Source organism: Cynocephalus volans, chromosome 1 (assembly GCF_027409185.1).
Source record: "Cynocephalus volans isolate mCynVol1 chromosome 1, mCynVol1.pri, whole genome shotgun sequence".
Lineage (NCBI taxonomy): Eukaryota > Metazoa > Chordata > Mammalia > Dermoptera > Cynocephalidae > Cynocephalus > Cynocephalus volans.
In genome coordinates this window covers 120,369,808-120,395,431 of record NC_084460.1, presented here as the reverse complement: position 1 = coordinate 120,395,431, position 25,624 = coordinate 120,369,808, and the positions used below count along the sequence as shown (strand labels likewise).

Sequence of the window (25,624 nt, the reverse complement as noted above, 5' to 3'; positions counted from 1 at the left end):
ACCCTGCTTCTTGGGGCTGAACTCTGATTTGCAAATATTTTCTCCAATTCTGTGGATTGCCTTTTTACTCTGTTGATTTTTTTTTTTTTTTTTTTTAATGACCAGTAAGGGGATCTTAACCCTTGGCTTGGTGTTGTCAGCACCACACTCAGCCGGTGAGCTAACCGGCCATCCCTGTATAGGATCCGAACCTGTGGCCTTGGTGTTATCAGCACCACACTCTCCCGAGTGAGCCACGGGCCGGCCCCTGATATTGTTTTTTGATGCACAAATTTTTAAAATTTTCATGATGTCTGATTTGTCTATTTTTTCTTTTGTTGCCTGTGCCTTTGATATCATACCCAAGAACTCACTGCCAAATCCAATGTTGTGACATTTTTGTCCTACGTTTTCTTCTAAGAGTTTTATAGTTTTAGGTCTTACATTCAGGTCTCTGATCCATTTTGAGTTAATTTTTTATATGGTGTCAGGTAAGTGTTTCAGGGTTCTCCAGAAAAACAGAACCAATAGGATATATATAGATATAGAAGGGGACTTCAAAAAGTTTGTGAAAAGGGCCGGCCCGTGGCTCACTCGGGAGAGTGCGGTGCTAATAACACCAAGGCCCCGGGTTCGGATCCCATATACGGATGGCCGGTTCGCTCACTGGGTGAGCGTGGTGCTGACCACACCAAGTCAAGGGTTAAGATCCCCTTACCGGTCATCTTTAAAAAAAAAAAAAAGAAAGAAAAAAAAAAAAAAAAGTTTGTGAAAAAATAGAATTAAAATATGAACCTTTCCATGAACTTTTTGAAATACCCTTGCATAAGAGATTTATTATGGGAATTGGCTCATGTGATTATGGAGGCTGGGAAGTCCCACGATCTGCTATCTACAAGCTGGGGAACCAGAAAAGCCAGTGGTATAATTCCATCCAAGTCCTAAGGCCAAGAAGCAGTGCTCTAATGTCCAAAGGCAGGAGAAGATGAATGTCCCAGCTCAAGAATAGGGACAGAGAATTTGCCCTTCCTCCACCTTTTGGTTCTACCCAGCCTGTCAACAGAAGGATGATGACAACCCACATTGGTGTGAGTGGATCTTCTTTACTCAGTTTATTGATTCAAATGCTAATCTCTTCTGGAAATACTCTCACAGACACACACAGAAATAATGTTTCAGCAGCTATCTGGGCATCCCTTAGCCCAGTCAAGTTGACACATAAAATTAACCATCACAGTAAGCATCCAACTTCATTCTTTTGCATATGGGTATTCAGTTTTTCTAGTACCATTTGTTGAAAAAATCGTCCTTTCTCTATCAAATGGTCTTGGCACGCTTGTCAAAAATCATTTGACCATATATGCTAGGATTTATTTCTAGGCTCTCAATTTTATTCTTTTGGTCTACATCTCTGTTTTTATGCCACTGTTTTGATTACTGTAGTTTTGTTGTAAGTTTTGAAATCAGGAAGTATGAGTCCTCCAGGTTTGTTCTTTTTCAGCGAGAACATCTTTTTCAGAAAAAAATTGTGCATCAAGAATTTGTTAATCTTTTTTGAGATTGTTTTGGCTATTCGGGTCCCTTGCAACTCCATATGAATTTTAGGAAGAATCCTTCCCCCACACCCCACCTGGAGTTTTTCTATTTCCCCAGTACCAACATTGTTGGTATTTTAATAGGGATTGTGTTGAATCTATAGATTGCTTTGGGTAGTGCAAACATCTTAATAATATTAGAATTCCACTGACTGTAAATAACTTTTTAAAAATTTGAATCCTGCTAATATTATCAATGAGAATTACTAATACCTATTATGCTGATGAACAAGGCATAAATTTCACTACGGAAATTTATTTCTAACATTAATTATGATCATTAGAAAAGACTGGGTGTTTTGATTTTTTTTTTTTTTTTTTCTTTTTTGGTGGCTGGTCAGTACAGGGATCCAAACCTGTGAACTTGGTGTTATAAGGTTGTGCTCTAACCAACTGAGCTAACAGCCAGCCCAGGTGTTGATTTTGAGAGAATACATGCCTTGGCCATTTTTACCTCCCTTAACCAGAAAACACACCTACTTGCTTAGTCCTCTTCACCATTCTCCTAAAATTTAGCTCCTGTGGGAAGCATTATTTACTTGGTGTCCCCCCCCCCCCCAGAATCTTCCCTTCATTCCGCTTCTCCAGGCATCAGGGCTTGATCTCGCAGTATTAATTTATTCTCGCAACAATTCTGTTCCTTCAGAAGAAATCGCAATCAATGCTACAGTTTGAATGTGTCTCCCAAAGTTCATGTGTTGGAAATTTAAACCCCAATGCAACAGTGTTGAGAGGTGAGACCTTTAAGAGGTGATTAGGTCATAAGGGCTCTGCCCTCATGTATGGATTAATGGGTTGGGATTACGGAGTGGGTTCCTGATAAAAGAATGAGTTCAGCCCCCTCGTGCCCTTCCACCTTCTGCCATTGGTTGATGCAGTAAGAAGGACCTCACCAGATGCTAGTGCCATGCTCTTGGACTTCCCAGCCTCCAGAACAGTAAGCAGATACATTTCTGTACTTTATAAATTGCAGTCTGTGGTATTGTTATAGCAGTATAAAATGGTCTAAGACAACCACTTTCCCTCTTTACAACCTGGAAGTGCAAGGGCAAAGAGAGAAAGAGCAGGACAGGCAGGACAAGGACTGAAAGGTGCTAATGTCCATATTGATCTATACCAACTTTCACTGGGCTCAAATCTTCCCCATTATCTTGTGTATGACACTGAATTTCTTATGTAAGACTTGATTCTCCTGACAGGAAATTATCATTTTGGAGGCTGAAAGCTTCCATGTACATTTGACAGCTTTTCCATTTGAACAGACAAAACATGGTTATGCTCAGCTAGTTGGGGGCGTGGATAAGATGCAGGCAATTCTAAACAGTAAGTCATTGCTGAATTATTTTAAAACTAACATGGGAATGTAATTAGACATGCATGCGCTAGAATGCACCCATTCCCTCCCACTTCAGCTTCTCCCTGGTTCCCTGAACTGTTCCCCACACCACTCCCCACTCTCAATTCCACCTTGAGTGACACTGGCAGGAGCTCAGCCAGAGTCTCTACATAAAAGTCCTCATGGTAAGCTTCTTATAGATAATTCAAGAGCTGACTTTTTCTTTTTCAAACTGGAACTAGGAAAACACAAAGTTCACACGTTATTGGGAATGTACTACAGACCATTTTATTTTTTAAATTTCCCATCAAATTTATCCTACAGGTGTACTCTCTATGACCACAAAGACAAAGATATTCAATGCATCATCATTTGTAACAGCCCCAAACTGGAAACCACTGTCATTTCCATCCATACGAGGCTAAGTAAATAAACTGTGGTCTGTTTATACAGTGGAGTATCACACAGCCAAAAAGAGATTGAAGTATATGTACTGACATAGACCAATCTTCAAGAAATGTTACGTACACACTTGTGCATGTGGTGGTGCAGGGAGTGGTATACCCCCATATATGATAGACAGTTTCTGGAAGGATACACAGGAAACTGACAACAGTGGTTACCGCTGTGGAGAAAAACGGGGGAACCAAGAGGGAGAGAATGAGAATACAACTTTTCGTGTATAGGCCTTTAGCACCATTTGAATTTTTTTTTTTTTAACCATTTTCATATATTAACTTAAAACATTTTAATGTTCTACTCAAATGTTAAGTATGAATTTCACAATCTAAAAGAGACCTCGATAGGTCCTTTATCATTTATGTTTATAATACAACAGGGTCTTTGACTTGACCTTTTACTTCCACGTCTTTCCTTTTCCTTATGTGCTTATGTTTAAAATTATTCTGTGCTTTTTTCTCTGCTTCTTATAAATACTAAGAGAAAGCATGATTATTTTTGTCACACACGTTCTGCACTGGCTCCCACCTCATACAGTTTCTCCTTCCTTCTCATGTCACGTATCGGGGCGCAGTATTCATGTCCCCGCATTTCTAATATGCAGGCAGCGCGCTTCCCCGTGTTATTAGAAACGATAATTTTACTGAATTGTGCAGTTACCAGAGAGGAGCAGATGTAGATGCTGCCCTTTCATTCCAGTATGCTGTAGCCACATTTTGCTGATGACCCTAATTCCTGATACTCATTTGTTAATCTTCCTACTTAAATTTCTTTAGTTAAAATTCACTTGGGAGCCACTTTTGGAGAGAATGTATATTTCTGTCACTTTTATTATTGACGTCTACATTCATTTTCAGTGTATTCCTCTGTCTACTATGTGTACCAATTTTGATGACATTCCTATTGGGCCATTTTGTCTGAGGAATTATTACTGTTACTTTTCTTTATGATTGCAAAGCGGTGTGGTGTGCAGTCATATCTTCTTATACGTATTATTCCTATCACCTGCAGGTATGAGGGTGTTCTTTTGATAGATTATCCTCTTTGGGTAATTATTTCTTATTCACACTTGTCTAAAAATTAAATTTTTACTATATAAGTAATATATAATGGTATAAAAGTTAAAACAGTACCAAAGTATATAAAGTAAAAAATAACATGCTGCTATTCCAAACCAACTGCCAACTGACACTCTAAACATAAGCATTGTGAACCATTTAGTATTTTACCAGACACTTTCCAAGCATATGCAAAGACATAAACACACACAGACAGACATAATCAGCTTTTTTTTAAAAAATAAGGGGCTGGCAGATTAGCTCAGCTGGTCAGAGGGCAGCCCTACAACACCAAGGTCACAGGTTTGGATACCCGAACAGGCCAGCTGCCAAAAAAATAATAAGTAAATAAATGAAATAAAAACTGGCTCACGCTATGCATACTATTCTGCAACTTGCATTATGTGTTTTTTCTATAGGGACATCTTTTAATGTCAATTCACTTTCAAATTTAAAAAAATTTATATCACATAACTTAAAAATTAAATAGTACTTACTTAAATGTTCATTATTAAAAACAGCAGGCCCTTGCCCCACTTCTACTCCCCATTCCCTAGTCCCTTCTGATTCTTTCAAGCTGTTTCTTTCAATATTTTTATATTTCTAAACAACATTTCTTTCTTTTTTTTTTTTTTTCAAAGATGACTGGTAAGGGGATCTTAACTCTTGACTTGGTGTTGTCAACACCACACTCTCCCAAGTGAGCCACGGGCCGGCCCCTCTAAACAACATTTCTAATGCTATGTCTTGACTTATCAAGTTGGATATTATGACCAAGTAGTAGAGTGGAATACACTGGAACTTAATATGGTCATATTTTACATATTTACATATTTTATTACCTCTCCTCCCAACCAGCCCTCCTACTATATCTGTTCTCACGTTTGGATAAGCATATGGTCACGTTTTCATTATGATAATTATATAAATATTTAAACCACAAAGCTATGTAATAAATTCTGATTATGATTTTCTTCTTACAGAACATTTCCTTTTCTCTTGAATATTATAATAGCCTGTGTTTTCATCGCTTAGTTTTCTTTGCATCACATGCACTGAATCATTCCACTCCGATGGCCTCCAAATACAATGTTCCTCATTTGTCAAATCTATATACACAAGCCTACAATTCTGACTTTTCCCCCGGTATCTTCCTCTGGGGTCTCCATCTCTGGCTCCACTCAGGACAGTGCCTTCCTAAGAATCCCCTTCACCATATCCTGGGCACATCTTTCATTCCTCTCCTGCATTGCACTTCCTGTCTTCTGCATCCCATGTTTTCCTGAGTTTTGGTCTATGCTCCTATTTTGGTGAACCACATTCTCCAGTAGCTTCTTGAGATGGAATGCACAGGAAGAGAATTTTTTGAGACTGCACATCTAAAGATGTCTTTATTCTGCCTCACACTTGATTGACAGTTTGGCTCTCAGGCTGGAAATCATTTTTCTTCACAATTCTGAAGGCATTACTCTACTCTCTTTTGGCAGCTAAGAAATCTTGCTATTAAGAAGCTTGATGCTAGGGCTGGCTCGTGACTCACTAGGGAGAGCGTAGTGCTGACAACACCAAGTCAAGAATTAAGATCCCCTTACTGGTCATCTTTAAAAAAAAAAAAAAAAAGAAGCAGCAGCTCGATGCTATTCTGATGTCAATTCCTTGTATATGAACTGTATTTCCTAGAACCTTTTACTAATCTGAACTTTCACGGTAATATGCATATGCAGAGAGAGTGGGGACCTGGGCATCTAATTGCTCTTTGTACAGATTTACAATTAACCCCCGCCCCCCCACCAACCCCACACCTACTCTTCTTGCCAGTATACCTGCTTCCTCTAATTCCTGAGTCTTTCTGGGATTCTTTAGTGCAAACTAGCTTGCTTCTCATTAGCACAAAGGTATGTCAAAAAAGTTTGCAGAAAAATAGAACTAAAGAATAATATTAATCTTTCCATGAACTTTTTGAAGGCCCCTTATATTCAGTTACAGCTGCCACCATTTTTGAGTCAATTCGCACTCATCCATCTTTTAATTTTTCAAAATTTTGTCAACATTTCTTGTGAAGTTGTCTTTTCATCTTTGTCCATAATGGTTGGTATCTGCTATGATTTGAATATTTGTGTCCCCTCCAAAATTTGCGTTGAAATTTAATCCCCAAGGTAATAGCATTAACATAGGATCTTTAGGAGGGGATTAGGTCCTGAGGGCTCTGTCTTCATGAATGGGATTAATGCCCTTATAAAATGGCTTGAGGGGCTCTTTTCATCCCTTCTGCCATGTGAGGACAGAGAAAAGGCACCATTTATGAGGAATTGGTCCCTCACCAGACACCGAATCTGTGGCACCATTATCTTGGATTTCCCAGCTTCCAGAACTGTGGGCAATAAATTTCTATTGTTTATCAATTACCTCGTCTAAGGTATTTTGTTACAGCGGTAGGAACAGAATAAGGCAGTATCTATTTTTTTTTATTACTGTCATTTTAGAGGAATTCTGAGAAGGTGCAAAGATAAATCCATATTTAAGTGACCATATTTAACTGGAAGTCTCCAATAATACTTGATGAAAGCCGCAATGTGAGTTTCGTTATTACTGTTTGTCATGACTTTTATGTCATAATTGTTACCCTCATTATTAAAGCCTTAGTTTTAAAATTTGCTTTTGATATAAACTTCGAATTGTACTAAGAAATTGGTATTAAATAATTTTATGTCTTTGTGTGTGTGTGTGTGTGTGTGTAGTAACTGCTACATTTTTATTTGCTAAATAACTGTCTAAATAGGTCTTGGTTTGGCCAAGCCATTGGCTTAATAGGTAGTAATTTTTCATGTTATATATATTTAATACCTCGCTATTCAAAGTGTGATCTGTGGACCAGTAGCATTGACATCATCTGGAAGCTTTTTAGAAAAAGACTCTCAGGCCCCACTCCAAACAACTGAATCAGAATTTGTATTTAACAAGATCCCCAAGTGATTCATAAGCACATTAAATTTGTTTGGAGAACTAGGCTTTCTCCATAGCCTGCCTCTCTCATTTCCTCTTCCTGCTCTCATTCTCAGTAGTACCCAAGACATTTTCCCGCTAAACATCTTGCATTTTAATCATCATGAAAGTTACCTTCTCTAAACTCCCCTACACCCCACTCCACCCCACAGTAGCCTCCTCCAGGTCTCTGATGCCTAAAGTCCCCTGCTCCTCCAAAAGGAAAATGCCTCAGAAAAGTACAGGTTCTGGAGCCAGGTTACTTGGGTTCAAGCTCTGGCTCTATTGCTTCCTAGTGGTGGGACCTTGGGCAAGCCACATCTATGCAGTGCCTCAGTTTCAGCTTTAGTAGCAAGCATTCGATGCATGTTAGCTACATCCTCTGGAATTAAACCCTTACCAACTGAGTATTTAGGAATTTCTCCTTGTCTTCTGCTTGTGCTTCTATCACACGAGTATGTGAAAAGGCATATTTTATTTATTTGGGCTTTCACTGCTGAGTCAACAAGTTTCACCTCCATGGAATGGATTTTATAACTACCTGCTGAGTCAATAGATTCCCCAAACCTTCTGGACTTGGGAGTGCCCACCTAGTGAACACACTCTGTTATAGCTACAGGTATGGGGTATCCATCTGCTTCAGGGTTCAGTGGCTATTCTGAGAATAAGGCTCATTGATATGCCCAAGGAACAACAGCAGGAGGGGGGTGGTTGGAGAAGGATAGTTGGAGGGACATTGGGGTGAACTCAAGAAGAACCTCAGCATTGGTGGGAGGACAGGGGAAAATGGAAACACATATTGTCTAGAGAACATTGTTGGCCTCATTCCTGATCTTAGGGGGAAAGCTTAATTTTCCAAGTATGACATTAGCTGTACATTTTTCACAGATGCCCTTTATCAGACTGAGTTACTTCTTTTATTCCTAGTTTGCTGAGTTTTAAATCATGAGTCAGTGTCAAATGCCTTTTCTGCATGTATTGAAATGATCATATGAGTTACCTCCTTTATTCTGTTTGCGTGGTGGTTTATAGTAATTGGTTTTTAATGTTAAAACAATCTTGCATTCTGAGATAAACTATTTGGTCACTCTTTGCATACTGCTGGATTCAATTAGCTAATAGTTTAATGAATTTTGCATCTATGTCATGATGTACATTGGTAAGTCACTTTCTTTTCTTGAGATGTCTTTGGCCAGTTTTAGTATTGTGGCAATAATGTCCTCATAAAAAGAGGTGGGAGGGAAGTGTTCCCTTTTCCCTTATTTTCTGAAAGTCTGTGTAGAATTAGAATTTTTTCTTTCTTAAGTATTTAATAGAACTCACCAATGAAGCTATCTGGACCTGGAGTTTTCTTTGTAGGAAGATTATTGATAATAAATATTTTTGATAAAGTTATTCAGATTTTCTATTTTATCTCGTATAAGTTTTAGTAAACTCCATTTATGAGGAATTTGTTGATTTCATCTCATTTCTTGGTTCAAAATTGTTCATAATATTTCCTTACTATTCTTTTAATGTCTGTAAGACCTAGAATAATGTCCTCTATTTCATTCCATATAGAAATAATTTGTGCTTTACCTTTTTTCTTAAATTTTTGCTATGAGTTTAAATTTATTAATCTCAAAAAAACTAACTTTTGGCTTTGTTAACACTACTATTTATCTGTTTACAGTATTACTGATTTCTGCTCTTACCTTTAATATTCCCTTTCTTCCTTAGATTTAATTTGCTCATTTTTTCCTTTAGCTTTTCTCTTTCAAATATATAAATATGTAAAGCTACATAATTAGGAAGCAAGTACAATCCTACTAATTTATAATTTTACTACTTCATTTCTCTGGGTTTCTCAACCTTGAAAGAAATTTCTAATATTTTTCTTAGAGAAAACTTTCTAGGAGAATCAGTAAATACCACCCATGCAGGAAGTATGCATATGAATCTAAAGAATGATTTTAAGGATACAGAAAGTCTAATATTACTGTTACATAACTCTCGATTTTTCATTCCATTCCAAGCTGGGTATCTGTGTTTATTATAAAGATGCTTAAATTTTAAGAACCCCCAGTTCCTGCTTTTACAGCTATGTTGTAATTACCAGTGACTCATTCATCTATACTCAGGCTTTCAAATGTAAATGAAGGTTAAATATGACTTCAGTTCATTTTAATGCTTTAACTATACCACACCATATCATTAGTACATTGTGGAGATGAAACCTTCCTTTGTTACTAAGTATTTACATTAATTTAATGAGTCATATTTCTTTAGTTATTGCTTATATTATCTTTAGAGAACTCCCCCACCTTTTTAATAATTCATCTTGATTTCTAACTTTTAAATAGTGAAAAGGGTTACTGAATGTAGATTATTTTCTTTATACTTATTCTGAATAGTACAAAAAATTATTTCCATCATAAAATTCCTTTGAGTTTTTTTAAAAAAGATTGTGCTATAAAATGAAACAATTTTCAAAATCAACCCCAGTTCAAGATATTTCTAGTTAAACATATATATAACCATGTGTATGTTTGTAGATTTTACAGAAGATAATAGAATATTTTTCCTAATTTATCTTTTAAAACATAGGTAAAAACCCTCTCAAATTATTAGGTCTACTAGTAGAAAAAAATCTAATACATTTTACAGTTAGTCTAAAGTTAGTTTGAGGAAGAAGGCTTTTGATTTTTAAATGTCAAGTGGAAAGGTATTTTATATCATTTAGTCAAGAGATAATACAATTCAATGGAATGAAATGTGTATCCACACAGAGAGCTTTTGCTTCTACCAATTTTATCATTTAAAAAACTTCAATAAAAACTTTAAAATCATATCTCATTTCAGCATCTTTTTTTTTTTTTTAAAAAAAAACCAACATTCTGGTATAAGACAAATATAGACAATTAAATACTTTAAAACAATATGGCATGTATTATTTTCTCAGAGAGCAACAGATTTTAATAAGTATGAATCATGTTAAAATAACAAAAATCATCTGAAAATCAGTACAATACTTGATTTATTTATGGTATAATTTTGGCAAACAGCACAAAAACCCAGCAACATTTTCAACATGTAAAAAAGTCAAATGCTAAACAGTACTGGGGATTTTTTTTTACATCATTAGAAATAAGGAGTATACATTTAAGGTTCTGCAAAGCTAGCAAAAAGAGAGTGCTTGGTTTCTGAACATATACCACAAAAACGTACATAAAAACACAATATAATTTATCTTTACAAAAATTAGAGCCAAGCAATAGAAAAGAACGATGTTAGCAGTGAAAATACCAACACATATGTTTACTACATTTATCTTATACATTTAAGTGCTACATCTTGTACCCTGAAATGCCATGTGTAGAGAGCCAAGCAGAGTCAATTTAGGCTCATCATTGAGGTTAAGAATTATTAGAGAATAATTTAATTCTTATATGCAACATACTCAATTAAAACTTTCTATATAGCAATTCCTAGGTCATAACAATGTATCCACTATATATCTGAGAAGTTGAGTCATCTTTGTTGGCAGTATAAAATTGATGACCAGTATCAAAATTCTGGTAAAACACAAATTGAAGGCATTTTCTAGTGTATGCAGATATTACAGGGGGCATCAATGAGTGTGGAAGAAAATCTTAGATTTCATGCTAAGTTTCTGCTGAGCTTTGTCAAACGAAACAGCTCAACTATAAGGCAAGAGAAAATAACCCCCTATAACAGATTAGTGGGTCTTACCAATATATATAGGAATTCAATCTTAGGAAAAAACCCACACATTAACAGATCTGAAACAGCAGTGAAATGAGCATCCAGAAATTAACATCCTGACATTCAGACATTAGTTCAAAAGCCTGACAAACAATCTGTTCCTGTGTACTATTAAATTAACTTTTTGGAATCAGCACCAGTCCCCAAAACCTCAAATTATAATATTTAATCCTCATTAAAATATATCCTTTTTGTGCTATATTAACACAACTACAATCAGATTAAAGAAAGCTGAATTTATTCAACTTATTATATATTTTTATGTATACTGGGTAGCAACTTAAATTTCTCTTATTTACTTGTGCTTCTGTTTTGGGGCACTTTGATTGAAGAGAAATTCATTTCACAGGATTACATCTTGCTAAAGCATTCCTTAGCATTGGTCCAAACCTGAATGCCCTAAAAACAAAAATAACTTTAGAATGTGATTCTTGAAGGATTCTGAAAACCCAAGTGTTTGGCTTAGTATATGCTAAGTTTTGCTTTTTGAAATAATTAACAAGTCTGGCAAATATGACATTATTTCAGAAAATGGCTAATATAAGCCAATGTCTAATGCTTCTAATAAAAGTAAGAGACTCTCTCGTATGAGCTTATCTTCAAACTGGAGCAAGAATTTCTACAACTTGTTGGAAAACTGAATTTTCAAGGTTCATGTCATAAACTCATTTACTCACATCACATACCATATCATTTCTAACTGTAAGCCAAGCAAGTTTTCAGGCAGTTTTTTCAATGTAACATTCGGAACAAAAAACCTTATTAGTGTAACAATTATACATAAGTTGTTACTAAATTATTAGTCTAATAACTAAAGCTTTCATTAAAAACTAACTATGTATTAAATTATTGAATCCCTCTCAGCAGTTCTGGCAGTCTACTTAGCACAAAGCTATAGAGGGCCTAATATGCTTAAACAAAAATGCATTTTTGTGAAAATATAACAGTAAAAGCCAAGGAAAAGGGAAAAGAATCTTTTTCTTAATACTTAAGCATTAAAGTGTGTCAATATTTATTGAGGCTTCAAAAAAAATAGGATAAAAAGAATCGTTTTCAGTTCCTTCCTCCCTGATGGGATACAAAAAGCAGATAAATAAAAAACAAAAATTATTTAAAATGTCTCAGACTGGCTGGATAAAGTAGTACCTAATAGACTGTCTAATATTAGAAAAAATAAGATAGATCTTACGCACTATCTATCATAGTAAGATGTCCGGGAGACATCAAATGAAAATGTAAAAACTACATACTAGCACATATAATGTGATCCTGTTTTTGTGGGGAGGAGAAAAGTATGTATTTTCTAAAAGATTGTATATATACAAAAAATTTGGAAGGATACACATGAAGGTGTAACATTAGTGAGTTTTTAAAAAGAGATTTTGGGGAGGAGGGGGGAGAGTTTTTACTTAATATGCTTCCAGATTATTTGAAACTTCTGTAATGAGTATATGAGTTATCTTTATAATAACTAATTTTTAAAATCTACAAAGATAAAGTAGCTTAAAAATCAATTTAAGTATTTTTTAAAGGCTTCCGTTTACTTGATTCAATAAGTTAGACAATTAACTATCAAAAAGGTTGACCAAAAAACATTTAGAAGTGATATTTACTTTTTAAATGCTTTTAGATTTATACTTTTTTTATTTTGGTTTGTTACTACTGCAATTTAGTCATCTGATTATATTCAATAACACTTAGAATAGCTGATATTATAATGAAGCATGACATTTTAAGTTAATACAAACTTTTTAATGTTTATTTTAAAAGTAAAATATATAAAATATAGATACTCATATATATCCAAGAAAAAGCTGATGTTAATCTTGATTTCTGGTAGCTAATTTTAAGTTTCTAAAGAAAAGAACACTACAGATTTTCAAATACAAAAATCTATTCCATTTACACATGAAAATGAAACATAATGAAATTTTACAGTACCATTCCTGGGAAATAAGGTGACCATACACTCTTATTAAACTCTTGTTTACTACAGATATTATCTTAGGATAAGTGAGTAAACCCACAAGACACCCAACATTTCTGTGGATATTGGCTCAGAGAAGAAAAAAATGTCCAAATATACCTATAGTATTAGCTTTTCTTATTCAGAGATTAAATTTCTAGCACCCTTAACTACCCCACCCTAAATAAAGCAGGGAAACTTTGAGCCATTATATAGAAGGTCTTGCATTTTACTTTGGAAAAGAAGAGAACGGGAGATCACAAGGACCTTATAAATGAATCTTTAAAAAAAAATTTTTTTTAGTGGCTGACCGGTAAGGGGATCCAAACTCTTGACCTTAAATGAGTCTTTTATAGGAAAAACAAAACGAAAAGCCAACTCTAAAAACTTTTGTTATCTGATCTTTCCAACTTGCTGAGATTTTTTAAAAGGGCAGATTAGAAAGAGGACTGGAAACATTAGGCACCCCAGCAGCCTACAAGTAATAGGAGGTGAGAGGATGACAACATCAGAGGTAGAAACACTACCAAACTAATGTCCTCAACCTTTAGCACCTCCACATTCACCCCTCATGATTTTAACTTCTTTTAAGTGACTCCAAATATCCACAGTATAAAGTAACTTACAAGTCACTGAGGCATAAATAAGAATTTGCCCAAGCCAAAAGGCCGCCCACTTTAACCAGTGAGTGAGTATAGTCTTTATGTCTCAAGATATCTTTGTTCTCTACTAATAATGCTGATAATTCAGTGGAAAGATGAAGGAAAGTGATGGCTCTTAGCAAAAAAATAAAACTTTAGATAAATTAAAGCATAAGAATTGTATATGTGTTTATACAAGTCTGATTTTTCCTTCTAAGAAGGTCCTCATAAATATGGGGATTCCTCTTACTATATGACTTACTGAGATAATGCATGTTAAGTCACTTGATAAATTATGACATGCTAGACAAATGTAAAGCATGGTACTAAGAGCCATATTGGCAGATCTCAAGTTATGAAAGAGTTAAGGAATATTTTCTATTTGTTCTTTAAAAAGCATTTTAGAAAGATTTCCACCATTGTCAAAACACTTATTTTAACCAGAATAAGCATCAATGTTCCTATTTTTCAGTATGGATATCAGCTACATGAAGAATTTACTTGACCAACAAACCATATAAGCACACCTTCCCAAAATAATGTTTCAGCTATTTTCCAATCAAAGTATGCATCACTATTAGGAATGGTACTTTACTGTCCTGTCCAAGAACACCATATAATCAAATTAATATTGTTGGTATACACTTTCAAATACAAGTTATAAATGGGGCATACAAATTTGAAATTTTAGATGAGTGGAGACTCAGTTACTGACATTTTGGTTATAACACTTCTTTTGAAATTAGAAGAGAAACTGGGAAACAGTCTAGAAGGGGAGAATAAAAATGAAAAAAATTTTGGTCCAAATAAGAGATTTTAAAGAAATGTGTAAGAATTTCTAAACATACCTGTATCTTCACTGAAACCAAAACCTACCTTTTTACACATACTGATCTGCATGACTGCATAGCTTATGAGGGCCTCCTTTAAGTCACGGTTCTTCTGTTCTTTGAAGCGTTCAATATCAGCCCACGCATTTTTCACAAATTCTCTGAAATAAAAGATATAGTCTTTATTACTCTTATTTAAATTAAATAAACTGTACGTTATGAATTCAAATAACCAGTTCTTATCTGAGATGGTTTTTAACTGTCTGTATAGAGGAAAAGCTATTGCTTGTATAAGACAGTCCTATTCTTTTTTTTTTTTCCTAAAAATTATAGTTAGGGAAAAGGCAGAGAGACAGTCATATATTCTTCTAAATTTAATGATCTAAGGGCCGGCCCGTGGCTCACTTGGGAGAGTGTGGTGCTGATAACACAAAGGCCACAGGTTCAGATCCTATATAGGGATGGCCGGTTATCTCACTGGCTGAGCGTGGTGCTGACAACACCAAGTCAAGGGTTGAGATCCCCTTACCGGTCATCTTTATATAGGAAAAAAAATAAAAAATAAAAAAATAAATTTAATGATCTATATTTTTGCCACAAGGATTCTACCTTCAAATTACTCCTATAAAACAGATTTAGACGGCTCCTTGAACCAGCTTACAAGCCTAACAAATGCCACAATAAAGTGCCTTCTTGGGGTCACCAGAAAACATACACTCTTGCGTCGAGATAGAGCATGAATCACATTTAGCATGTAATTGCTTTAAATGACAACCAGAGTTTTAAAAATTCTGAGAGGCATTTGTTTTTTTAAATCTATTCATGAAAGTTTACTTTGACTTACTTGGTACCAACAGTTCTAAAGATTAGCAGAACCACCTTAAAACCTATGACACACTCTTTGGTCTGCCTTGGGCTACTCTCTGTCAGATGAAAACAGTAAGAAAATGAGCCAAACAGTGATAGCAGATCTCTGAAGATTAAATTTCTAAAAACATTTATGGAACAATTACATGCCAAGCCCTATGTGAGGCGTTGGGATGTAAAGATGAAAAAGACACAGTCATTGACTTTGAAGGGGTCATAATTTAGCCAGGAATAGTCACACAGGACAACCAACCACCCAATTCAAAACGGTCACACTACAGTGGCATGAGTTAAGTGCTATGATAACCTGAGAGGACAGAGAAAGCTTCACAATAAAGTAACACCCGAGCTAGGTACTAAAGGATCATCACACTTTTGTTAAATGAGGAAGAAGAAATGTGCAAAGGACAATCATGAAAAGTGCAGGAAAATAATGTTATGAAGCTGAAACTGTTTTCTTCCTCTTCCCCCATACTAAAACAACTGTTTCTATAACACGATTTTTGATAACTCAAATTTCTTAAGAATGCAATCACTGCATTTTAGAGGAACAGGCTGGATCCAGGGATGCTACTCTAATTGGGAATTGTTATTAAAAAAACAATCCTCCATGTAGTCTACAAATGTAGCTTTGTTAAACATCTCAGCATTTTTACCTGCCTTCCAAATTTTTAGACTTTAGCTGTTGTTCTCCTTCATTTATTTGTTCTTCTAGCACCTTTATTCTGGCTTCTCTCTGCTCTGGAGTTTCTTGACCAAAGAGCTTGGTAGTCATTCCTTTCAAAGAGAATGTTCTCACAGTCTAAAAGGAAAAGAAACAGATGAATGGATAAATAATGAGGCATACGCATACAATGGACTATTCAGCCTTAAAAAGGAATGAAATTCAGATAGATGCTACAACACGGATGAACCTTGAGTACATCCATGTTGTAGCATGGATGTGAAATAAGCCAGTCACAAAAAGACAAGTACTGTACTCGTATGATTCCACTTATAGAATCAGAGACAGGAAGTAGAATGATGGTTGCCAGAGGCTGGGGACAGGGGAGGAAGGGTAGTTGTTGTTTAAAGGGTACAGAGTTTTGGTTTTGCAAGATGAAAAGTTCTAGAGATTGGTTGCACAACAGTGTAATATACTTAATGCTAGTGAACTGCACACTCAAAAATGGTCAAGATGGTAAATTTTACATTATGTATATTTTAACACACAAACACATGGAAATAGAAAACATTTCCCCTAGTTCAGACAGAAGCCCCCTAAGCCTTACAACCAGGGGACTCCTAATATGATTTCTAACACTAGAATAATATGGAATAGCCTAAAAGGGGAAAATTCTAACTGAACTTCTTGATCAAATGGAAAACTTCCAGGTGAATTATTAGACAGTTATTTCTTACCTTATATGAGTGGTCATATCTTTAAAAATTATTTTATGACATAAAAATGGATAAAATTAAAAATCTTCATAACTCACATTGAAACTTGGATCTCTAATAATAAAACAGGATGCCTAAAGCCAAGCACTGCGGGGCAGCCTCAGTCTTCACTGCTTTAACATTTCCTCTCTTTGGAGTTTTCCCATTCACATGTAAGAGTAGGGAACCAAGCTCCCTGAAATGGCCTGGGAATTTCCTCTGAGTTTTAAAAATAAATCAAGGGCCTAATCTACACATGTCCCATGGTCACAGGTCTTTTTCCACATATATCTATGACTTTTCACAGATGTAGCAAGTGGGTAATCTAGTGAAATGCACTTTCAAAACTAAAGTACTTGTTAAGCAGGAAGTGACTGGTAAACAATGGCATTGATGCAGCTTCACTACTTCTAGATGTGGCATCATGATAGCTAATTTATCCAATGAAATAGCTGGATGGTATAAAGTGGATTATAAAAATGATCTAAGTCTAACGCAAAAATATATGGAATTTGTTTTTACAATTACTCACTATAAGCATTAAAGAACAATGTAAACAAAAAAACTTCTTGATAGGAGAGAGTCACTGATTCTAACTAATTCTAAACTAAAATTTCTATAAAATACGTTGCAAAACTAAACCTGACAAAGATTATTATTTCAATCCCAAAGAGTAATGTTTTTTCACTTGGACTGAATAAGAAATTGGATGATACTTACTACACAGCAATTGTTGGCTAAATTTCTTACAATACTATATAGTACACAGTTTTAATGGTTTACATGTTCTTATATCAAGATAACAAACCAAAGAATTATAAAGTCACTCACAAATTATTCACCCATAAAAGGTACAGGCATCCTGAGTATTGCAATGACAGTTGAAGGCACATAAAGCTTGCTACAGTATACCAGAGAGCTGAAGAAAACTACTCACCCCAGTTGCCAGTTCCTCACACTGCTGCTTCTTGGATGCTAAGTCCTGAGCAGCCATCTCCAAATCATACTGCATAAGTTCATGTTTCCTGCACACAGCCCTAGGGATGAAAAAAAAGGGCTGCCATTCAACTTTTTTGGCTCCTCTCCTAACATATTAAGAAAATTTTTTCAGGAATAGAAGGGAAGCATTCACAATGTTTTACTAGGGTCAGAATTTTGTGTGCCCAGAATTTATTTAAGTTTAAAGTATAGCAGCTCAACATTAAAAATTAAATCTATCCCATACCGGCCAGCTGCCAATCAATCAATCAATCAATAAATAAATCTAGCAGATCCTAAGCATAAAAACTTTATTATATACTTAAAACAACAAAAAAGGTTGTTTTCTAGATACTTGCAACATTTTCTTCAATAAACATACCATTACCCCATAAATAAAATTTTTAAAAATATAAGAACTAATGCTGTAATCTCACATAGCAAGAGTATTCTTTGAAAGGATAATATCTCAAAGTTTTCTTTTCTATTTAGAAACATCCATTAGTCTTTTTATCATAACAGCAATCCATGCTTGCTGTAAAAAAAAAAAAAAAGATTCTAATACAGAAACGCACAAAATAAAAAATAAAGTTTCAAGAGCCCTCTCTTTCCCCAAGTCCCACTATGCAGACATAATTCATGTTACTAGATGATGTATATCCTTCCAGAATTTATCTAGGCATTTACAAATACACATATCCATAAACCCCAAATGGTTCTGCATCTTTTCTCACTTAGCTATATACTACCATGAACATCTTTCCATGTCAATACACATTATCTTTTTTATAATTCTTAAATGCTGCACAGAATTCCACTGTATTCAGCAACTTCCTTTTGCCTAGTGACTTGAAAATACCTTGGTGAAACTTCCTACTGCTCAAAGCTCTAGAAGGAAAAAAGCTAACAATGTGCATGTCTTCACACTGGTTACTGAACAGCTAAAGGAATATTGCTCTTCTGTTTTCCTAAAAGAATTCTTATTCTGCTTTTAAAAAGTGACAGGAAAATTGACCAAAAACCACCTATTCCAGGAAAATGATTCATTTTTTTCTAAACTGAACAGAAAAAATACAGTAACTTTTTCTTAATCAAATAGGACTATCTAGCAGAGAACTGTTTGGCTTTGTAGGAGATACCATAAAAACAGAAGACAAAATCGTTGACGTTGAGAAGTTTTACAACCTACTGAGAAGGTAAAGCATGCAGATGTGGAAAAAATTACAGAATAAAAATGGTAATACACAACCTAGTGACAGATACTGCTATACACAATCTGAATTTTGCTTCAAATCTTCAAACTGGAAAAAGTAGAAAGAACAACATACAGACAGACCTGATACCTGAGACTGGCAGGTTTTATCAATATAATGGTTCAAGGGCAGGCCTCATTTTTTTTTTTTTTTTTTGATGGCTGGCTGGTATAGGGATCTGAAGCTATGACCATGGTGATTCATCTTAAATTTTTATGCCTACCACTCTGCAACACAGAGGAATACAATGAGAGTTCGTTTAATATCTGAGGGAATGAATTGATTTTAAAAACACTGTACTGTCTGTATTTTACAGTAGCATATGAAGAGAGAGAGGATCAGCCATAGGGCTGTATCTGGAACTTTTATTATAATTACCGCAGTGCTTCTGCATAAAAAAGATACTCCTTTAACTGATCTGCATAATGTTCTTCATCTTCCAAAATATCATCAATAGAAGATGCATACCTGTTTAAGAAAGGATTGCAAAAGTAAGGTAATTTTCATTGGGAAACAAAGTATTAATGTTCTAAAGATGTGCTATTCAAAGCATGGCCCACAGACCATTTGCTGCCCGTCAGTGACAAAGTACATATGGAAAGTGAGAATTAGCATTTAGAAATGTTCATAGCAATTTGTAATTACCAGGATGATTTTATTGAATTTTACCAAAATATTTGAGTCAGCAATGGCTTAGAAATAAAAAACAAAACAAAAAATGGTCCTTAAGACAGGAGCTTAAGCTACATTGTAAAACTATTAATCTCTTGTTCAAAAATATTATTAAAGGGCTATCTGTAGAAAGAATAAGAGTTTGATATAATTGGTACACACATGTTCTTGGTAGCAACCATTAATAGTAACACCAAAAAGCTACAAAGGAAAAACAGAGTAAATAAAGATAACAGAGGATTTTAGAAGACTTACTTCACACTAATTCTCAATAGCAACCCTTGCTTTGATGTCAATTCTGCACGAAGAGCAATCAGGTTGCTCTACATGTGCCACTCACGACGGAAGATCTTTTTTTGCAACCCTTGCTTTGATTAGGACAACCCCCTCACTGACAGGCCACTCTCATTCCTGCACCTGAGTCTTTACTTGTACAGAAATATGATGGTTCTCCAACTTGCTTCTCCAAATCCTACAAACACATGTCAGCATCTTTACGAAATTTTCCCAGACTATTTTAGTCTTTATCACTCTACTTCTAATCTCTTATCCACAATTTAGAACTTGCATCTTATTAAAGAAATTTCTCATTTGTTGGTTTTATTTCTATGATCACATTGCAAATTACATAAGGACATGGGCTACGCATATGCATATACTACTTCTGTATTGTCTAACAGGCATCCTTCTTTCAAATTAATTGATTCCTTTGCATGGAAATAAAAAATATGTACTTTAGTCTTCAGGCCAGTTTCATCTAGACAAGTATACAAAGCTTTCTGAAGTTATAAAATTAAATAAAGAAAACTATGTTCAGGTTCATCTGGAAAAGCAATGTGCTTACAGAATTTACAAAAGCAGGTGAAGGCAAAGTACATACAGTATTCTGTAATTACAAACTTACATCCACTAGTGTGAGGAATTTTTTCTAAATGACTGGAAAAAAAAGTCTTGAGAATCACTGTAAGAATAGGAAAATCTGCCATCAGCTCATAAATCTATAATTCTAGAAGAGTTAATGTTGAGAAAAACGAAAAAAGAGGAGCCACAGGGCTGATGGTTTGAAGATGAGAAAACTGTAGGGATAAACTGGCACATCCTTGGGTAGAAAAATATAAATGTTACAGGTATCAGCAATGAGAATAACTTTATTTAACACTTTAATAAATTAACTGAAGGGATGACCCTAAATTCTTGCAAATACTGAAATGCTAAATTAACAGAATGCAGGAAGACTTAGGTTAAACTAATTGGTTGGAAAAATAGCCACTTCATTTGAACATGGCCTAAAGAAAAGTAATATTTAGATAAAATAAATGTTTTTCTTTTTCTTTTATTACAGTGCACAATGTGATGTTTTGATATGTGTATACATCATGAAACCAAAACATACCCATCATCTAACATACTTATCATGTTTTTGTGTTAAGAATATTTAAGATCTAGTTTTTATCTTATTTGCTCCCAGTCTCTGGTTTGCCTCTTCATTACCTTAATGGTGCTTTGTTTTGTTTTTTGGTAGTAAAATAAACATCATATATAAAACCTACTTTAACCGTTTTCAAGTGTACAGTTCAGGGGCATTAAGCGCACTCACATTGTTGTGTAGCCATTTCTGAGATCCCTCTGCAGAACTTTTTTGTCTTCTCCAGCTGAGACTCTGTACCCATCTGACATTAACTCCCCATTCTTCCTTTCCTCAACGGTATCTCTTTTATAACAAAAAATTTTTAATTTTGATGAAGACCAATTTATAATTTAAAAAAATTTTTTTTCTTTTCATGTCCTCTTTAAGCAATCTTTGCTTACCCTGATTAAAGGATTATTACCCTGATTAAAGGTTGCAACAATGTTCTCCTACATTTTCTACTAAAAGCTGTAATTTTAGCTTTTATGCTCATGCATGTGATCCAAATTGAATTGATTTTTCTGTCATGTATAAGATATGGCTCAAGGTTCATTTTTTTTCCATGTAAACATCCAGTTATTTCAATACCATTTGTTGAAATGGACTACAGAAGTGTGGGTCTATTTCTGGACTCTATTCTCTTCCATTGATCTGTTTATCTTTATGCCAATGCCTCACTATCTTTATAACTATAGCTTTACTAACTCTTCAAAGCAGCTTGTATATTCAGCTTTGTTCTTTGTCAAGATTGTTTTGTGTATTTTAGGTCCTTTGAATTTCCATATAAGTTTTAGAATCAGCTTATCAGTTTCAATAAAAAGGCACTGGAATTTTGATTTGGAGAATGAATATCTTAACAATATTGAGTCTTCCAATACATGAACATGGTTTATCTCTCCATTTATTCAGGTCTTTAATTTCTCTCAGCAATGTTTTACATAGTTTTCAGTGTAGTCAGTGTAGAGGTCTTTCACATCTTTCACTAAATTAATCCCTAAGAATTATGTGTTTGTTTTTGTTTTTGGTGGCTGGCCAGTACAGGGATTGAACTGTGGACCTTGGTGTCATCTGCACCATGTTCCAACCAAATAACAAGCCAGACCCCCTAAGAATTACGTTTTAATGCTATCATAAATAACATTGTTTTAAAATTTTTATTTCCCAATTGTTGCTAGTATATAAAAATACTTAATTTTTATATATTAATCATATCCTGCACACTCATTAAATTCAGTCATTAATTCTACAGTATTTTTCATTGATTCCTTATGATTTTCTATGTAAAAGATCTGTCAACTGCAAATAAAGACAGTTTTACTTCCCTTCTAATATTTATGCCTCTTATTTAATTTTCTTGCCTCTCTACACTGAGTAATGTTTACCAGTAATGGTAAGAGCTGACAACCTTGCCTTGCTCTTGACCTTAGCAGAAAGCATCAATACTTCACTTTCACTAACAAGCACAATATTGGCTGTACTGAGAAAATTCCCTTTTATTTCTAGTTTGACGAAAATTTTTACTTTGAATGGGTGTTGAAATTTGTCAAGTGCTTTTTCTACATGCATTAAAATGAACATACAGGTTTTCATCTTTATTCTGTTCATGTACGATTTAGACTAATTTTTGAATGTTAAACTAAACTTGCACTCCTGAAATAAATCTAAGACAGATCTATACACACAAATCATAATATAAATGCCAGTGAATTAGAAAAAAACAGAATAGAAGAGTCACTAACACTTCACCACTGAACTTCACCTGAGGTTTTACACTGGGCTCTTGAGGTACTTACACGTCCATATGATGACCAGCACTCTGCAGTCCATCACCCATTTCTTTTTCTATAGCACTCCATTCACTAGGAAGAGAAAACCAAAAGCATCATGAATTAGAGATATGGAATATTATCAAATGGAATCTCTTACAAAATTCTTTTCTAGCATTTATTTATTTATTTATCTATCTATCTATCTAAAAAGATGGCCAGTGAGGGGATCTTAACCCTTGGCTTGGTGTTGTCAGCACCACATGCAGCCAGTGAGCCAACCAGCCATCCCTATATAGGGATCTCAACCCGGGGCCTTGGTGTTCTCAGCACCACACTTTCCCGAGTGAGCCACGGGCCGACCCTTCTAGCTAGCTTTTAAATTCTAGCTAGCTGAATTTATTTTCTGTAATTCAAAGATGCTTGTGTATTTTCCAGGAATCCCCTGAAAGGAAATGTAACACTGAATCTTGGAGAGAGGCTTTCTCTTGGTTGCTTCGATATGCATTCACAATCTATGAATTAAGATGAGTATCCTGACAGCTTTCATTAGCTGCAAATGCATAGTTACTGGCACTTAAAACTCTCACACCCTTTTCTAAGTCTTTTGCTCAGTGCGCCCCACCTATGTATTTGATCCATTTCTGGACAAGTGGATATGAAAGAAAACAGAGACAAGTCCCACAAGGGAAGTGGCCTTTTGGCCTACTCTAAATTAGGTCAGGTGCCATAACAGGGGATGGAGGCAGCAAAAAAACGAGGAACTCAAGGAGAGCACAAAGTGAACTCCTCTACTTAAAACAAACGAACAAATAAACAACAACAACAAAAAAACATTCACAGCAACACGTGATATGAACACACTACGAAATCTTCAGTTTCTTCTCTGAGTCCAGTTCCTGCTCATTTCTTACTTATATGGTTGTCTCTTCATCTGTCTTTACCACTTTAGACGATCCTTTTCCACTCATAGCTCAGTATTTTTTCTCAGTCCATTCTCTCATTCCAATCTCCAATCTAGCAACAAGCCATAATTTTACAAAAACTGCCTGAGGAATATATTGAAAAAATTTAAGAAAAAAAGCTGATGAAACCAGCTTTATATTTCTCCCTCTCTCAAATTTCAAACCAAAGAATAAGAACAAATTAAGCTTTTTCCCAATTACATAGTCCCCATACTTTTGAATTTTTTCATTACTCTTATAGCTTGGCAGCATTCAAAAGGTGAAAAGCAAAAAACAAAAAGCCAAAAATCCCCAACAATTGGCTCTGGACAGCAATCCTTCTTCACAGTCCTAGTTCATGCCCTCATCAGTGCTTCTCAAAGCTAGATATCTAATCATGGGTATGTGAAGCCATATGATTAACATGGCACAATTTATCTGAAGAAGAAATTTTGCTTTAACATTAGAGGAGAAAAAAACCTTTTTTATAAATATTAAAACAACCACGTATATTCTATAGAATGAAATGCAACTGAGAGAACTCAAGCCTTCAAAGAAATCTTGCACTTGTCACAGCCGCTTCCAGCCAATTTCTTGTGGAACTCATGAGGGGAGATAAAGGAGGCTCTGCAGTTTAAGAATTCTCTTCATTAGTATGAGACAAACTGCCTTATATCGTTCCCTGCAAGCCCCCCAACCACATAACTAACCAACTTGTTCTCAGCAGAGATCCCTCCTTTACTAAGACACAGGCCAGCTGCTGTTGCCTCCTAATGTACCTCTCCTCTGCTTTAAGATAGTTCTGAACCTTCTGTATCTTCTCTCCCACCCACCTTCTTACGTCTGCTCCCCAACCCCAACCCCGACCCCGACCCCTAGCAAAAACAGGTCCTACTCCCCTTCAAAAATAACCATGCGTTTACCTTTCATCTCCTCAGGGACTTTCTTAAAAGATTAATCAATAACTTGTTATCTTTCCTTCCTTAATCCTTTCCTCTCATCCCCAGGACCTCTGCAATATAACATTATATCACTCAAACTAAATTGCTCTCCAAATTTACAATATTTACTCGCCCATTACCCCCCTTCTCATTAGACTCAATTCCTTTAGTATAATTCCAACTTCTTCAAGTGTTCTCCTTACCTATTTAACACTGCACACTCCAGGTTCCTCATCAATTTCCTGGTATCTACCTTACCGGATCTTTTGCTTTGCCTGATCCCAGAACACAGGTATTCCCCCAGGTTTGGTCCTTGAGTCTCTCATAGACTCGCTTTAATCCTCTAACATTATCACCTAACCCTACTTTTTCAAAAAGCATTCTGTAAGGACACATCTTGTATATTCAACTCATATTCTCACCAGCTTCTTAAATTCCTGATCCAAATTTCCAACTGCTTATCAGAAATCTTTAATTCAAATACAATCTATCCAAAACAGTACTCTTTAACTCACCCCTCAACTCTGCTATTTCTCCTATATATTCTCTATCACAATCCTCCTAGACACTCTGCTGCCCTCAAATTAAATCTTGGCATCCTTAGCACCTACTATGGTAGCAGGAGCTTAGTAACTGTGTGCTGAATGACTAAAAGAATTCATTGGTAAGTGCTATCATTTATACTTCCTTAACATTCTTCACTGGCAATTGCTCTGGTTTAGGCTCTTCATCACCTGTTTGAATTACCTTGACCACCTCTGGTCT

At 35.2% G+C, this 25,624-nt stretch overlaps 1 protein-coding gene across 1 annotated transcript in view; it reads right to left on the bottom strand.

Annotated features, from left to right (window-relative positions):
- Positions 1-10,416: 10,416 nt before the first annotated feature.
- Positions 10,417-25,624, bottom strand: part of SNX4 (sorting nexin 4) — a 61,552-nt gene continuing 46,344 nt past the window's right edge. Inside the window, exons 9-14 of the mRNA XM_063101813.1 lie at positions 23,002-23,067; positions 19,507-19,596; positions 17,835-17,934; positions 16,135-16,280; positions 14,658-14,772; positions 10,417-11,573 (exon numbers count right to left, since the gene is read on the bottom strand). Of these exons, the coding sequence (XP_062957883.1) occupies positions 11,526-11,573; positions 14,658-14,772; positions 16,135-16,280; positions 17,835-17,934; positions 19,507-19,596; positions 23,002-23,067 (565 nt within the window). The 3' untranslated portion in view covers positions 10,417-11,525. The remainder of the gene's footprint in view (positions 11,574-14,657; positions 14,773-16,134; positions 16,281-17,834; positions 17,935-19,506; positions 19,597-23,001; positions 23,068-25,624) is intronic.